This window comes from Acomys minous (assembly GCF_964271855.1).
Source record: "Acomys minous genome assembly, chromosome: 3".
In the NCBI taxonomy this organism is placed as follows: Eukaryota; Metazoa; Chordata; class Mammalia; order Rodentia; family Muridae; genus Acomys; species Acomys minous.
Genome location: NC_140485.1, coordinates 5,981,427 through 5,998,405, shown reverse-complemented (window position 1 = coordinate 5,998,405; position 16,979 = coordinate 5,981,427). Strand labels below are relative to the sequence as shown.

Genomic DNA, 16,979 nt, shown 5'->3' with positions numbered 1-16,979 from the left:
GCAAACTTCCTAGAGGATCTTATTGAAGATGTACTTTTTGTTACCCAGATGAATTAATCCCTGATTATGGAATTCCTGATTTGACTCAAATAGTTTTAAAAGTTAAAGTTAGTTTATGGCTGCAATAAATACCTTTGTGGACCTCCAGATGCCTCACTAGGATAGCCTACTTGCAGATTTGTGGCTTCAGATAAGCCTCCACCGTAGATGGAACCACGAATCCTGGTATTTGACCATAAATATAGCCGAATTTGTTTAAACTCCATGTGAACCTATGTGGAATGAAGTTACCTAGAGATGTCTGAATTTACTCTGTTCCTTAGAATGAAAGACAGACAAAATTATTGTCCTGAGCTCATAACAAACTAAGAGATAGCTGGATAATGTATAGTCAGGTCCGTCCTAACTGATAAGTCATAAACTCTTGTAAGTTTCCGACCCTATTAACCTTAGACCTTGCCAACCTTCGTCATTTTGAACTCGCCATGAACTTATGTAATGGATACATAGATAAGAAATGTTTAGATTTAAAGCATGTAACCTGTTGTATTTTAGAATTCATCTGCTTTTGTGATTAATTGTACTCGTCTGGCTATGAGGTAATTCCCTGTTCTCAGAAGTATAAGTATGGTCTTCTACAATAAACTTGAGAGAGAGGGAGAGAGAGAACAGAGGAGAAAAAATGAAGCAGCTCAACTTCAGTTGAAGTTAAGATGCCTGACTTCATCCACCTTTTCTCCTGATCCTCTTCTCTTGAATGTATGTGTGTGAGTGGTTTATTTTCTATCTCTCTCTTACTTCTTATTTCTCTGTAGATTCGCAAATAAGTTAGCAGACTCAGGGCCATCAGCCTTCTATAGCTAATAAGCCTAAGTTTACACCAACTTATTGGAGTTCTCCGTAAAGAGGCCTATCTACAGATCAAAGAGCCTCCTTTTATGACCCCGTGCAGTGTCTAGCCAGAAGCCGCTTTTACAGCCTCAGCCATAGGAAAAAAGGTGGTCAGTTTAAGTTCTCCTCAGCAGCAGTACAGCCAGTCCCTAGGGAAGAAACCTTGGGCTCTTTTTCCCCTTTCCTTCCCTTTTCTTCTTTCAATCCTGATTGGTTGCCTGAGCCATCAGCTCTGGCCACTCAAGAGATAAAGTGAACAAGAAGGGCACCCGCAATCCAACCCCAGAGAGAATCTACCCTGGACCCTCTCCAGAGCACCAGCCGGGCATTAACAGGCCAAGATCAAAAACTCAAGTGATAGCACATGCTGGTGAGGATGCAGAGAAAGGGGAGCACTCCTCCATTGCTGGTGGGAGTGCAAACTTGTACAACCACTTTGGAAATCTTTCTGGCTCTTTCTCAGAAAAATGAGAATAGTGCTAACACAAGACCTCGCTATTTCACTCCTAGGCATATATACCCAAAAGATGCTCCACCATACAACAAGGACATTTGCTCAGCTATGGTCATAGCAGCCTTATTCATAATAGCCAGAACTTGGAAACAACCTAGATGTCCCTCAACTGAAGAATGAATAAAGAAACTGTGGTTCATTTACACTATAGAATACTACTCAGCTATTAAAAACAAGGAAATCTTGAAATTTGCAGGCAAATGGATGGAACTAGAAATGATCATCCTGAGTGAGGTAACCCAGACCCAGAAAGACACGCATGGTATATACTCACTTATAAGAGGACATTAGCCCAATACAGATGCCCTCTCAGATGCTGGAACTCACAGCCAGTCACTGGGTTGAGCACTGAGAGTGGTATGGAAGAGTGAGGGGAATGGAAGGACCCAGAGGGTTCAGGGGTCCCACGGGGAGGCCTGCACAAACTGATGCACCAAGGACAATACACACAGAGAACCCAGACCCTTCCCCGCACCATTCAGATATGGAGAATGGACAGCTCATTCTCCGTGGTTGTGGGGCAAGCGGAAACTACCTCTGACATGAACTCTGGTGCCCCCCGATTTGATCACCCTGCATTGGAGGGGAGGCCCTGCAGGCACGCAGAAGAAGGGGATGCAGGCTGCAAGATGAGACCTGATAGGCTATGGTCAGATGTGGAGGAGGAGGAGGAGCCCCCTGTCAGAGGCCTAAGGGAGGGGAATAGGGCAGAAGAGGGAGGGTGGGCGGGAAGGGGGAGATGAGGGCGAGAGAATAACAATCGGGGTGTAATGTGAATAAATTATAATAAATAAATAATTTTTTTTTAAAGAGAGAGCACCCTTGTCCTCAACATGGCTGACCCAAGGCCCTATTAATTAGACAAGGAATATGGTGCAAGCCAAAAATAAAGCATTTTAATGAAAGTCACTGGCAGTGCCAGACAGGTCAACTATGATCTAATCCAAACAGGAGCCCATCTCAAAGCATTTCCCCTCCTCCGGCTCCAGACACTTTCTGCCTTCCAACCCTGGCCTTTTAGGAGCCCTTCTCTCCCAGTTTCTTGCTGCCCTTCGCCTTCCCAATCACAGTCTCAACAATGACAGAGGTCTCTTCATATGTCTGAATACTCTCTGTTGAGATCTTCTCAATGGATTCCACAACCTCTACTTTCTTAAAAGCCAAAGCCTTCGGAGGGCTTTTTGCTGGCAGGCTACTGCTCTGACTCCCAGGTCCCTCTGCGCCATCCTGATTGGACCCAGACATCTGTGACTGGGGCGTAGATGGTCCATCAGGACCAGGTATGATCACGGGGCAGGGTCTCCTGGAGCCCTCATCTTCCTTCTTGCCGTCATCATCTTTTTCCTCCGGGGCTTTTGGTTCCTTGGCCTTTATCCCATTCTTGTCTGTAATCTGCGGATGGTTTGAGTGGTCACCTTCTGTGCACTGGGGAACCCCCAGTCCATTCTCCACAGGTGGCATGGGCTGCCCAGGAGAGGGCTCCACGTGGCCATCGTAATGCGTAGAGTCTTCCTCAATGGAGACCACCACCCCACCTCTAGCTGGGATGGAGGAGGAGTAGAAATCAGGGTCCACAAAACTAGCATCCCCTGTGACCAGTATATGGCGTCCTTTGGTGAAGAGGTCAGAGGGTGGCTCTGGCTCGGGTTCTTTGTGGCCACTCACTCTCTCTTTGACTACTTTGCACAGTTTCCCGAAGGCTTTGCTTATCTGGCTCCCATCTGGCACATCCTCGGGGTCTCCTTCTTGTGTTGGGCTTACTTTATGGCCACCCCCTGGTCCCAGCTGAGAGCCACCGTCTGCTTTAAGCTCCACCTGCACTGCCTGTGGCTCCTGCAGAGTTTTTAATGGTGCGTCTTCCAGAGTTTCGTCCACTTTGTCTTGAGTTATAATCTCCTTTCTTTTTGGAAGGCTTTTGGGCAGGGCCTTTTGTCTCGGTTTAGCTGCTGTGATATCCTGCACAGCCCTGGTAAGATCTAGTGAAAAGCACACAGGGAGTAAGCCAAACACACATGTCAGTGAGAGGGAATGACCACGTTCCCTGGAAAACAGAACAACAGCTGAGTGTCCAGAAATAGACTGAGCCACAATGGGGAAAGAGCCACGGATCTGTCGTCCATGTTGAGGTACCAGATCAACCAGCTGGGAGAACCTTCTAGACTCTCCCAATGGGAAGGGAAGGTGCCATGTTACCTGGCACTCACAGTTCACCCTCAGCTGGAATAACACAGAGAAACACGTGGTACTGTACCATGACACCAAGCTAGAATGACTCCAGGCTCAGGCCCATCCCTGTTGTATTCACAGCAGGGAACCTGGATGTCCACTACACAGTGGGAGATCACTCCTCATGGCCATCTTTCTAACCCCCTCAAAAGAAGCACACGGCAAGGCTGCCGGGCCTATGGCAGGCTCGGATGGCTTCAGGCTTGGGGACACCGTCTACGTACGTACAGTGTCCCAGCAACCTAACTGTGACTACGCCTTGATCACTACTCCCTTCATTTGGGGCCGAAAGAGGAACCAATGCTATTAATTTCATAACTGAATATGTATTCGTGTTCCTCCCCTGGTTAAATGTGTTGTGTTGAAGCTGGCGCTCCTGGGTGGGCCACCCCCCAGGAACTTTTCTCCTTAGAAACTTCTTGGCTCGGTTATATATTCTATGCAAGGAATGAGGGAAGGCAATCTCCCCCACATAAAAGTAATTTCTGGGCTAGGGAGATAGCTCGGTCTGTAAAATGCTTCTTGCACACGCACGAGGAACTGAGTTCACTCCCCAGAATTCATGAGAGGAGGAAAAAAAAGAGGTGTCGTGATATGGTTCATTGCTAGAAGACAGAGGCAGGTGGATGGGGGGGGGGGAGGGCGGGGACAGGCAGCTCAGTGTAGCAGACAAGCTCCAGGCCAATAAGAGACCATGTCTAGACAGACAGACAGACAGACAAATGCTGTTGCATGTCATTATTTCCAGCACTCAGGCAGAGGTAAGCAGATCTCTATAGAGTTTGAAGCCAACCTGGTCTCCATGGCAAGTTCCAGGTCAGCCAGAACTACATAGTGAGACCTTGTCACAAAAACAAACAAAAGCAAAGCAAAACAAAAAGAGAGAGTGTCACCTAAGGAACACTCATGCGCCCCTGCACACACACATGCGCACACTGAATTTCCAAAAGGGCTGGAGAGGAACGTGGATGGTAAGAAGAAAATCTCTTGTCACTGCCTAAACGGAAGAAAGAAGCAGAGCAAGTCGGGCTGGAAGGCAGCAGCCAGGTGGAGGAGCGTTACCTTTCCCACTGGACCCAAGGCTGAGAGAGGCACCATGGCTCGGGGGGATCAGAGAGATGGGAGTCTCGATGAAAACGGAGCTCAACCTGCCAGGAAGAATGTGGCACCATCTTTAAGTCATCAAAGCAAATGGGGTGAAGGACAAGATCAAGTCTTGAATCATGAGCAAAAATGGAAAGTGGAGAGAGACACACACACCCAGACAGACAGACAGACAGACAGACAGACAGACAGACAGAGACAGACAGACAGAGACAGACAGACAGAGAGTCAGAGACAGTCAGACAGAGACACACAGAGAGACAGAGACAGACAGAGACAGACAGACAGAAAGAGAGACAGACAGACAGACAGAGAAACAGACAGACAGAGACAGACAGACAGAAAGAGAGACAGAGACAGAGACAGACAGAGACAGACAGACAGAGACAGAGAGACAGAAAGAGAGAGAGACAGAGAGAGAGCCAGAGGCAGAGAGACAGAGAGAAAAAACAGAAACAGACAGAGAGAGACAGATAGAGAGACAGAGACAGAGAGCACAAGAGCACACTTTCTCAGGATGAACGTGTACATGAATTGCACATCACAAAGTGTTAACCACATAGACATTTGCACACTGAGCAAGGACACAGAAGACATCTCATTTCCTTGAGCTCAATTCATAAGCTGTGAAAAGGCTGTGGGCACTGACAGTGACTACTTAGAATCTACCACACACTTCTCCATCAGACACAGTCTGTGGACTTTCATTGTTTAATTAAAGAATTCAGTCCAGCTGCAATATTTAAGGCAAACAATTATTCTAAGTAGGATACACAATATACAGGATAGATATATAGATATATAAATATAATGTTATATCACATATATAATATACATATAGCATACTTATATAGGATATGATACATATAGTATAGGACATAAAGTAATATCTAAGAAAATTATACATAACATTTTAAAATAATGTGTAATGTGTAAATATAAAACTATTTTTTAAAATAGAGAAAAGGTGTAAGAAATTCCTGGATTGAGGTAGAGTGTTCAAGAGTTGCTTGTGCCATACTCTAACATTTTTATCTTTCTTTTTTTTAATCTACTTCAAAATTGATATTAACAAGCCAGCCAAAAGGTACACCATTAACTTTGTGGGCTCCTTTTCCCTTACATGAGAATTGTCCAAAGGACGTTAAGCACAGTTCTTGAGTTCCTTACACAGATGTGCTCAGAGCGTTCACAGACACATAAGTAGACCACGGAGCCAGCCCAGGACATCCAGCTCTCGCTGGAGAGAGACCAGGGGAACACTTGCTTTCCCTGCTAAGCATTCACACTGGATGCACAGGGCCCAACTGAGGCAGGAAGCGGTACCCTGCTGTGAGGCCTTAGCAATGGAGAAGGACTTCTAGGGTCCTTCGACCTAAATCCCAAAACTTGGGCAGACTGCTGTTGAAGAGACACAAACTGGATGCCTGGCCTGTTGCCTGAAGCTTATCTATAGACGGCTATCCGCTTAGCCTAGCCAGGAGAGAGAACTTTCAGAAGTAATGGGGTTATCACAGTTCTGTCATGGAGCTGTGCCCTGATCCTCCCAGACGATAAACGCCACAGGGATGGCAGCAGCGGCAGCGGCAGCTTTAAACACTCCTCAGTGTCGGGCAGTGGACGAGGCACGAGCCTGTGACCTCACCTACTGGACCATCAGTTCCCAGGGCCACAAAGCACCCCCCTAACTGCTGCCGTTTCTGGTCACCCGACTTCAAATGTCAGGCATACCTTCAACCATCCGCACCTTGCCTCCCACGCTCTCTGCCCGAATCGCCCGCGCGCAGTGGTCTGTCACTCTGCCTGTGCTGCACGGCCATTCATCCTCAAGTCAGGGGTGTTTGCGTTTCCCTTGCCTGCCCCACCACCAGTCCCTCCAACTGGGCCTGGTACCTATGGGGAACGCGATGAAGATTTGCATGCTATGCCCATGCCAGCGAGCCAGACAGACAGACAGACAGACTGCCATACCTGTTGCCTTCGATCTCAATGATCCGATGATACCGGTCTAGCTCGCTCCTCAGGGTCTGCTGGGCCACGGCCAGCTGCCTGCAGTCGTAGGACGACCTCTCCAGAGACCGCTCGGCCTCCTCTATCTCCTTGCGCAGGTTTTCGATCTGCTCGTTGTAAAGCTGTATCTCGTCATCGTAGCACTCGTGGGCATGTTTAATAGCTTGCTCCAGGGATGATGTCTGCGGGCAGACACAAACCGTGTGAAATTCAGCACGCCGTCTCCCCAAAACAGACAAGAGCTAATGTGGGGGCTGGTGTGATGGCTTGCCGAGTATGGGCACGCGTGATGCGTGGCTGCTGAGCGAGCAAGGGGACCTGGACTCAAATCTCTAGCATCCAGTAAGCTCGGTGTGGGGGTGGGGGTGGGGATGCTCAATTTCAGGGCCAACAGGAGACCTTACCTCAAAAAATAAGGTCAAAGGTGAAAGAGAAAGACACTGATGTCCTTTTCTGGCTTCTCTGTGCATGCCCACAGGCACATGCATAAAACACACACACACACACACACACACACTATATATATATATATATATATATATATATATATATATATATATATATTCAAGTAACATTATTTTCAAGAACTTCTGAGAGTGTGAACAGCCCATATATGAACTTAGTGACAAGCTCTTGGGATCTACCTGCCTCCACCCTGCAATGTACAGAGCTTGGACACAGAGTTGAACCCAACTCAGGAGAGCCCATCGCGCCCCCCCCCCCCCGGGACTTTAGAAAGGGATATCTCACAAGGAGCAGAGTGGAGGCCAGTTCCAGACTACTGCCAGGACAGGCAAGTGGGGACCTGAGTCTGACATTTGGAAGCGGTGACCTTTTGTAATGTATATGGAGGAGCTGGGGGGGAGACATGTCTTAAGACAGAAATGCAACCAAGAGGGAAGACAAACAGCATGAAGGAACCTGTGGCAAGAGAAGAAAGAGACGGTGAGCCGGGGCCTCAGATCCTGGTTCCTGGTGCCCACTGCGTACCTGTTCTCAAATTTCATTAAGTTTCCTGTTATAAACAGTTCCTTTTGGGGGTTGGGGGAAGCTTCCCAGGGGAGAACCCAGCATGACCCACTTTAACCAAATCACTTAAGTGAGCACCCATCAACAGGAATGGCGCTTCTCACGCGCTCCTCCCAACACGTGGAGGGCAGGTCCACAGAACTGTCCATGTTGTCAAGGTGAGCCAGGCAGGGACGCTAAGGCAGTGTCCTGGCCAGCAGGAGCTCAGGAGGCACAGGGCCTCAGCCTGGACAGGTGGCAGCAGTCAGGAAGTGTGGCATCCCTCTGAGGTTCCTGGTTTTCTTCATTGTTTGCCTGGTTATAGAAGGTTACCTTGGGGGAGGCTGGGACAGAGGCTATACAGCATGTAGTGTCATCTTTCCAACCTTGTAGAAATCTAAATTTATTTCAAACTGCAACAGTATCCTTCCTGTCTAGGCTGATTGCCACCGGTTTCTAGTCCTGCAAAATCAGTCTCCATCTCACAGTCACCTGTAATGTCAAATGTCAGGTCACAGTCACCATCTACTGGGGTAGCCATGCTCTTGTCCAGATGACTGTGGAGACACACACACACACACACACACACACACACACACACACACACACACACACACCAGGAAATGTTTTCATGAAACAAGAGGATCATAAGTCCCTTCGTGGGCTTGAATCTCAGGGCTGCTTCATGGCGACATCAAGGGGATGTGTGGGACCCGTGTCAGGGGACACAAGGCTTGAGAGCATGCTCGCTCACCTTTCATGTGTGCTTGAAGTGTTCCGCAGTAAAGGACAGAAGAAAAGGGGAGGTGTGACAAGAACTTATGTCCTCCTTGGCTATGGAGCGCTGGTTGTAGGAAAGCTCTTAGTAATGGATCAACTCATGGCCTCATCGGGGAGGAGCTGCTCTTACTCCTTTGCAACAGATGAGGAAATTGAAGTATATGGGTGAAATGATTTTCCCATCAACACCACAGCAAGATGCAAACCCACCTGTACATTTCCTGAAACTGTGGCCTCCCATCCCATCCTCCTCCAGGATACAGGTGAGCAGTGGACAGCAAGTGCAGAGAGAGAGAGACAGGGAGAGACAGAGACAGACAGACAGAGACAGAAAGAGACAGAAACAGAGGACGGAATCCACCCCGGGCCCTGGTAAACTACACTGCCATCTATCAGCAGCCAGGCACATCAGCACTCCTCACAGAACTGACACAGGACTCACGTGACCACAGGCATGGATTTCCTTGAGTGTTTTAGATTTCTAAACTATAAGCCTGATAGCAAAGAGTTGTCACAAGAACAGAGTCAGAGACTAGAAAATATCACAATCTCCTACCTACAGAATAAGTATGCTCTTTTTTTATAATTTATGGTTCGATGCCTTGCTCTTTTGTTTTGGTAGTCAATAGTTTGCAGGTTGATTGTTTCTTTGAAAGTGTGTGTGCGTGTGTGTGTGTGTGTGTGTGTGTGTGTGTGTGTGTGTGTGTGTGCGTGCGTGTGTGTGTTTAAAGGCCATGTCCTTAGGTGGCAAGTTATGCATGCTATGTGTGTCCTCGTGTGCTGTGTTGTCCACGCCGTGTGTCTCGGGCACCTTCCAACCTTTACCAAGCAGCTAATACTCCACAGCATTCCTCAGACTCCATCCACCTTCCTTGGTATCCAAGGATGTGATACCTGTTTATGAAACTAGACTCTGTCTACACCAACGTGGCTTTTATAGCTCAATAACATAAACCACATATCAGGGGGGGGAAAGAATATTCAAAAAAAAAACAATCAGCTTCGAGGTTCACAAGCTTGGGTATGGCTGAAGGAAGCCCGAAGCACACAACATCTCTGCCCTGTGCTGGGGACCAGTCATCACCAATCGGCTGTCGGAGAATGTGACACAGAACAAGGCGAGTGATTCAACCACTGGTGCTGATGACCAGCTGCACCTCAAATACCGTCCCTCACACTGTGAAAGGAAGAGATTTCCAGAAAGAAATCACTCATAAAAGGCAAGTGGCGCCGGGCGTGGTGGCGCATGCCTTTAATCCCAGCACTCGGGAGGCAGATGCAGGTGGATCGCTGTGAGTTCGAGGCCAGCCTGGTCTACAAAGTGAGTCCAGGATGGCCAAGGCTACACAGAGAAACCCTGTCTCGAAAAAAAAAAAATCTTAAAAAAAAAAAAAAAAGGCAAGTGGCAAGGGAGTCAGAAGAAAGGGAAGAGTAGCCAAGGTTATCTGGAGGGGAACACCTAAGGCCCAGGAGAGCGAGGTGGAGGGCATGGACCACACGGAGGCACACACTTTACACTACGAGTGAGGTGACTACTGTTTCCACTTGGAGCAATAAATGGTCTGTGTCTTTCTATCTATTCAGAGAGCAGCACAGGGCAGCAGGGGCCCATGCAGAAGCCGGACAGCAGGCCCATCTATGCAGGGACTCCAGCCTCAGCCCTCTTAGGGCCAGAGCATTTTTGGGTATAAGGCATTTATTTAGAAGGAGGAAGAGTCTCTCGGGACCAGGCCTAGATCGTGAGGACAAATGCACCAAGAAGTTCACAACTGTCCGGAACTGTGGCACCCACTATGCTTCCTTCTTCCCCGTGGTTCTCAAATTCCTAATGCCACGACCCTTTAATATAGTTCCTCGTGTTGCGGTGACCCACAACTATAAAATCACTTTTGTTTCTACTTAATAAATGTAATTTTGCTACTGTTATGAATCATAGTGTAAAATTTTTTGATATAAATGTTTGCCAAAGGGGTCTCGACATACATGTTGAGAATTGCTGCCTAGAAAATAGTGAAGAAAATTGAAATCAGGCAGCACACTAAGTACACATATTCCTTCAGTGGGAAGACCAAGATGAAGGTATGGGCCATAGGCATCCGGCACTGTGTGAAAACAGTGGCTTGGCTGGCGGGGCCTGGACCTACCACACCAACTCTGCTGCCACGGTCAAGTCGGCCATCAGAGGACTGAAGGGCCTAAAAGACCGATAGAAGCTTTACTATTTGAGACATCTTGCAACAAATGGGTTAATTTATGTGAAATAATGACAATCATGATACAGCCAGCAAGATAGCTCTGTGGGTAAAGAAAGGGTCTTGTTACCAAGCATAACAAATTTGAGCCCCAGGACCATACAAAAGAAAGAATTGCCCTCTGAACTTCACATGTGTGCGCACACATGGGACAGAGAAAGAGAGAGAGACAGAGACAGAGAGACAGAGACAGAGAGACAGAGACTGAGAGAGACAAAGACAGAGGGAGAGAGAGACACACACAGAGACTGAGAGAGGGGGAGACAGACAAACAAAAAGACAGACAGAACAAGAGACAGAGAAATAAAATGAGAGAGAGAGAGAGAGAGAGAGAGAGAGAGAGAGAGAGAGAGAGAGAGAGAGAGAGAGAGAGAGAGAGAGAGAATGTGGTTGGTGGTGGTTTGGTTAGCTTAAGAAAAATGCAGTGATTAAACGCTGACTTCCTCCTCCTACCACTAGATGGCGATAAGAACCTTGATGAAAAAAGAGGCCAGGGTGCAACCTGCTTGGCAATCAATAAACCTGTTTTCAGGTCCCCTCAAGACACCCAATTGCCTGTCACTGGGCTGCCACCTAGAACTGAATCCCCATGGGACTTGGGCATCTGCGTTTGGCTTACTTGAAAGAGAGGCCCTCAGCTCCGCTCTCAGGCTCTGCTCTTCTACGCTGGATCTAATGCCCGTGGAATCACTTGGAGGACTTGTTAAAATGGGGGTTGCCAGGCCACAGCTCACCTGGATGTAGCCATGAATTTGCATTCCTGATAAGTTCCCAGCTGATGCTGATGCTGCTGGGCCAGGGAACTTACCCTGAAGACCCCAACTATGGAACATTCTGGAAGCATTTTTAAAAAAAGAAAAAAAAAAAAACAACCAGAGATAGAACCATCTGCCGCAGCCTTGCCACATGTCCTGTGCCCGCCAAGCCTTGGGTTGGCTGAAGGGTTAAGAAATCAAACCTCCTGTAGAGCTCAGTTACTTGTTGCAGAAGCACAAAGGCTCTTAAACTAGCCAAGCGCACACTGTATAGGAAGTAAGCCTTGAACTCACAAGACCAGGCATGGAACGTTCTGGCACCGACTCCTCACCCACCACACCCTTTCACACCCAGTGACCCGCCCTTGCATCTCTAATTCTCAAAACATGGTTCCCGAACCAGGACTGCCAACGTTACCTGGAAACTTGAAAATTCATGACTCAGACAGACCCAGTGAGTCAGAAACTATTGTCTTCAACTAGGGCTAATTAGACAAGATCGTGGTCTCGGTGAACTTTGCCTCTCCAGTGCTAAACCTTGACTATGCCGCATGGCAAGGGACTTTGTAAGTGTTAAAGCTCTTAATTATTTCTTCTCTAAAAAGTAAGTTATTTAAATTAACTCTAATCACAGAAGCCCCGAAAGAGGAAGGAGCCAGAGAAGTGACGTTGGAGTCAGAGGATTAGACACTGAGAACTTTGAAGGCTGAGCAGCTTTGGACGGAGGAATGCTCGGCCTCTACGACCAAAGCCAGCAAGGAAGCAGGGTCCTCCCCACTACAGGCTGGCAGTGTTGACTTCTACCGACAGCCTGAAGAGTGAACAATCCTGGAAGCAAGTTCTCCCACAAGAGGCTCCAGCTGGGGCCCAGGTAGGCCACTCCTTTATTTCATCCTAGGAGAGCCAGATCAGAGAGACCAACCACACCAGTCCTGCTCTCCAACTTACAGAGAAAATACGCAGGAGCCACCTCACCGTACCTGGGTTGCGGCAACCCATGAAGGCGGCCAACCTGGGCCTCATTAGATCCTCAGCTGTATTGTGTTACTGAGTACAGTCGCCCCTCTGCATCCGAAGAGTCCACATCCATGGACTCAATGATTTGGAGACTGAAAGTATTTTCAATTGTGCCTCTGCTGAATGAATATATGCAGCCAGTTTTGTCATTTCCTAAATAATAAAATATAAAACTATTATACCCCACTCACATGATATTGGGTGTTGGAAGTTTCCAGAACTGAGTTAAAGCTAATGGGAGAACTGCAAAGGTTATATACAAACACTGAGACACTTCAGAGACTTGAGCATGTATGAGTTTTAGTGACCATGGGGATGTGAAGACTAATTCCCCTGGAACACCGACAAGTGACTGTACAGCAGCTGCAGATGTCTCAGGCCGTGTGGGCCCACGGTGCTGCACTGTGGAAGCGGTGTGCTATTCACAGAGGCCGTGCGGGCCCACTGTGCTGCACTGTGGAAGCGGTGCGCTGTTCACAGAGGCCGTGCTTCTTGCTTTGCACTTTGGCCCCTTGCAGAGCAGCAGCCAGAGCTGAGTCAGCCATGGGAGGACACACCTGACACTCTGTGGGGTGCTGTGTAATAGGTAGGCGAGCCATATGAAACCCATTTTCACCTCAGGTTACTTCAGCTTGCCAGGGATTCATCACGACATGATCTCTCAAGGACAGTGCGTAATAAATGGGATGATTTAGTAATTTTTGACAACTATCTTTATATAATTGGCTTACTTTTAATAATTTTGGGGGATTTTCGAGTCTGGGTTTCTCTGTATAGCCCTGGCTGTCCTGGACTCACTTCATAGACCAGGCTGGCCTTGAACTCACAAAGATCGTCCTGCCTCTGCCTCCCAAGTGCTAGGATTAAAGGCATGCACCACCATGCCTGGATGATGATGATGATGATGATGATGATGATGATGATGATGATGATTTCGGCCTCTAACATTTTCTGAGTAGGGGTCTACATGCTTCACCAAACTACCACAGTCTAAGAGCAGGGAGGGGACCTAGAAAAGAAAGTGAGACCCTACCTTAGCCACAGAGATAAACTGCTGAGGCTCAGTAGCGGCGGCGGAGGGTGAGACCAGGGCCTGACCAACAGCTTCTCCCTCATACTCCCAGACGCCAAGCCATCCTGTTAGTTCACACCCAAGGAACTGTGACTGACAGTTTGAAAACTGTGGCCTTCCAGAACCATCATGGGCCTGCACCTGCTTCCTCAGTCACACGTACTACACACGCACAACACACACTCCACATGCATGCACATATACCCTACATAGATATGTCACACACTTCATATACACATCACATTTTATAGTCAACAAAAACATGTGTACACAAAGAGAATTCATATGTGTACAACAAAAACATATGTGTACACGAAAACATTCTTTTTTCCTCAGAACTAGAATCTTCCAATTCAGGCTAGGGTTTTCATCTTTTTAGTATCTAGGTCAGTGGTTTTCAATTTTGTCACCCAGGCCACAGGAAGTGACATATTTCACACTATAAGCCACATCACATCACATGTGTGCATTTGAGCAAATGGATACGTAGTCAAATATATGCAGACATAGTTAAGACAAAGGTTTTTCCAAAATACACTTCTAACTGCCATACATTGTCACTTCTAATTCTCAGTTCCATGTTGTTGCTCTCTTCTTCTTCTTCTTCTTCTTCTTCTTCTTCTTCTTCTTCTTCTTCTTCTTCTTCTTCTTCTTCTTCTTCTTCTAGCAGATAATTCTACTGAGTTCATTTTATACTAAAAAAGTTGCAACTAACAATTTAAAAACCACAGCCTCCAGAGCCATGTCCGGGCCTAAACCTACTTCCTCAATCACATATAAAACACACACACAATACACACAGCCCACATATGCCCTACACAGATACATCACACACTCGATATTCACATCACATGCACATGCCTCACATACACCTGACATTACACATCCCACGCACACATATATACAGACTTCATAATCCATGTCACATGCACATACCACACACTCTTAATATTACACACCTGTGCAATACACATATCACACACTTTACAATATGCCCTACACACACACACAGCAAATACACTCACACGCTACACATGGACCCTACATGCACACATACCTCATACACCATATATACCCACATATATACACACGTCACACATGCTCTCTACATAGACATTTCCCTGCCTTTCCCTTCTCCCCTCTCCACATTCTTTCCTCCTCCTCTCTCTCCTTTCAAGTCCTCAGAGAAAACCAGTCACCAAGAAGTAGCCAGGCACTGAGCCATGATTATGTCCTGAGAAGAATACATTTTAAGGTCATGATTCAATTTTTCCCCTATGACTGTCAACTCAGGTGGCAGGCACTGTCCCCAGCTGCTTTCCAGTGCCCCCCGGGAAGGCTGAACAGAGAGATTTATGACGGGCCCAGTGGGAACGGAAAACAGGATGTCAGAAATGGAGATGAAATGCAAACCCGTGTAAAGTTTTAGGTTGGCATCTGAAAGGTGAGCCTGGGTGACATGTCAACATAGATGCCCTAGGTTTTACAGCCAGAACTTTAGATCTTTTTCTCTTCTGTTCCTTGAGTGTACTTGCCTACTAAGTGTCAACTGGTTGGTTTGGCACATGTGACCACCCAGCTGTAGGAAGTGCAGCATTTAAACCTGACATTCCCCACCACCACTACTCTGCACATCTTCCTGGAAACAAGAAAGACAGTGTGGAGGAATCCAGGCTGTGAACCGTGAAAGCCATAACTAAAAGGAAACAGAAACATAAGCCTCACACTAGCAGATATCTAACGAAAGGCAAACGCTGGTACAAGCCACCTTCCTACCACCACGCGGGGCTCTTCTGGAATCAACACCAATTTCATAGCATCAGGAGAGGAGAAACAGAAATGCCCAGACTTGGGTGAATGTGGGATTAAAGCCCTTGCTATGTGTTTTTTCTTCTTACTGTTAACAGGCTTGACACAGGCTAATTGATCCATGATGAGACGGGATAATGCCCTCAGTAGAGACTCAATGGAGACAAGAGGAAAATACCACAAGGCTGGGTGCCACATGTCCCTAGCTCCATTTCCCCAGCACTCTTCTCAGCTGAATGCTAAAACTCACGTGCCCTGGGAAACCTCAGCCCAGGGCAAAGCAAGGCATTTGGTCACCTGCTCAGGGCACATAAGTGTGTTGAGTCTGTAGTGATCACAGAGCCGGATACCTAGGCCTGCAAGCACCACTTCGATAAAATGCGCAGAAGACCCTGACGGGGCTACGGAACATACCTGGGCCTGCAGCTCAGCTTTCTGCGCCTGCAGGTGTGTGAGAGCCTCCTGGCCCTCCTCCAGCTGGTTCCGCAGGGCCGACACTTCCCGTTCTGTCAGCAGCTTCTCCTACATGAGGAGACCAGATTCAGATTCATACCAAGGAGCAATGCAAGGGTGAGAGGGGCAGTGACAGGGTCGGGCCCCTCCCTTGCATTCCCACAAGTTCACGTGCCAATGCCCGACTTGCCGAGGCATTGGTGAAGGGGAGCCTTTGGAAGGGGGTGAGGGTCAGATGACGTCATGGGGGGCTCCACCCACCACCCTGTGCACACACAGTGAGGAAGACCCTACAACAGTGCCAGCTCTGTGGGCACCTTGGTCTTGGACTTCCAGCCTCCAGGGCTCTTTGTAATAAACTAAGAGGTCCTGTTACAGCAGCCTGCGCTGACCCAGACAGGCCACTCAGACAGTGGCCACTGTCTGAACTGTTAACTACTCAAAGGTAAAAGCTCAGACAGTAAAGATCAGGCGATGCAAGCGTAGGCCTATCCGTGCCACAGCCTGGCCAGCTAGATAGGCATTTGACTTTCAGAGCCTCCACCTTCCCTTTTGTGAAGAGAAAACCGTGGAATGCAGATGCTCATTTGGCTCCCAGCTCTGTGTCTAGGAAGATGAAAATCAGTTTGTGCTCTGAGCTGTTGCCATAGTACCAGGCACGAGTCATCCGGCTCCAAAAGCTGAGGTGGAAGTAGAGCCCTGACAAGGCCACTACACTGGCCTATGGGGCAGTCCAGAAGGAAACCACCTGTCTAGCCTGTCCACAGTCTGTCCTGACTTGCCTCTCTGCTTATTCAAAAGTACCAGTGATTCACAAAGGCTGACTGTTCAGGAGCCCTGACGTCAGCCCAGAGAAGCCTCAAAGTCCCATAAACCCAAACCAGAGTCTCTTCGAGAGCTCCCTATATTCAAGCCACACGGAGAAGGCAGCCCCTGCTCACTGACACCTCACAAGAACTACTACAGCGTGGGTCTCACAGATTCATGTGTTGAAGGCTTGGTCACTAGCGAATGGAACTGTAGAGAGGGGCAAAACCTTTAGAAAGGAGCCCTAGTGGGGGCATTGCACCCGTGAAGGAGACACTGGG

The 16,979-nt window shown here is 47.9% G+C and overlaps 1 protein-coding gene across 3 annotated transcripts in view; it reads right to left on the bottom strand.

The window, feature by feature from the left end:
- Nucleotides 1-2,274: 2,274 nt before the first annotated feature.
- BFSP1 (beaded filament structural protein 1) overlaps nucleotides 2,275-16,979 on the bottom strand; it is a gene marked incomplete at its 5' end in the record, with an annotated part of 63,212 nt that continues 48,507 nt past the window's right edge. For all 3 annotated transcript variants that reach the window (XM_084776147.1, XM_084776148.1, XM_084776146.1), the window contains 4 exons: nucleotides 2,275-3,381; nucleotides 4,694-4,779; nucleotides 6,707-6,927; nucleotides 15,853-15,960. In XM_084776147.1, coding sequence (XP_084632273.1) covers nucleotides 2,423-3,381; nucleotides 4,694-4,779; nucleotides 6,707-6,927; nucleotides 15,853-15,960 — 1,374 coding nt within the window. In that variant the 3' untranslated portion in view covers nucleotides 2,275-2,422. The remainder of the gene's footprint in view (nucleotides 3,382-4,693; nucleotides 4,780-6,706; nucleotides 6,928-15,852; nucleotides 15,961-16,979) is intronic.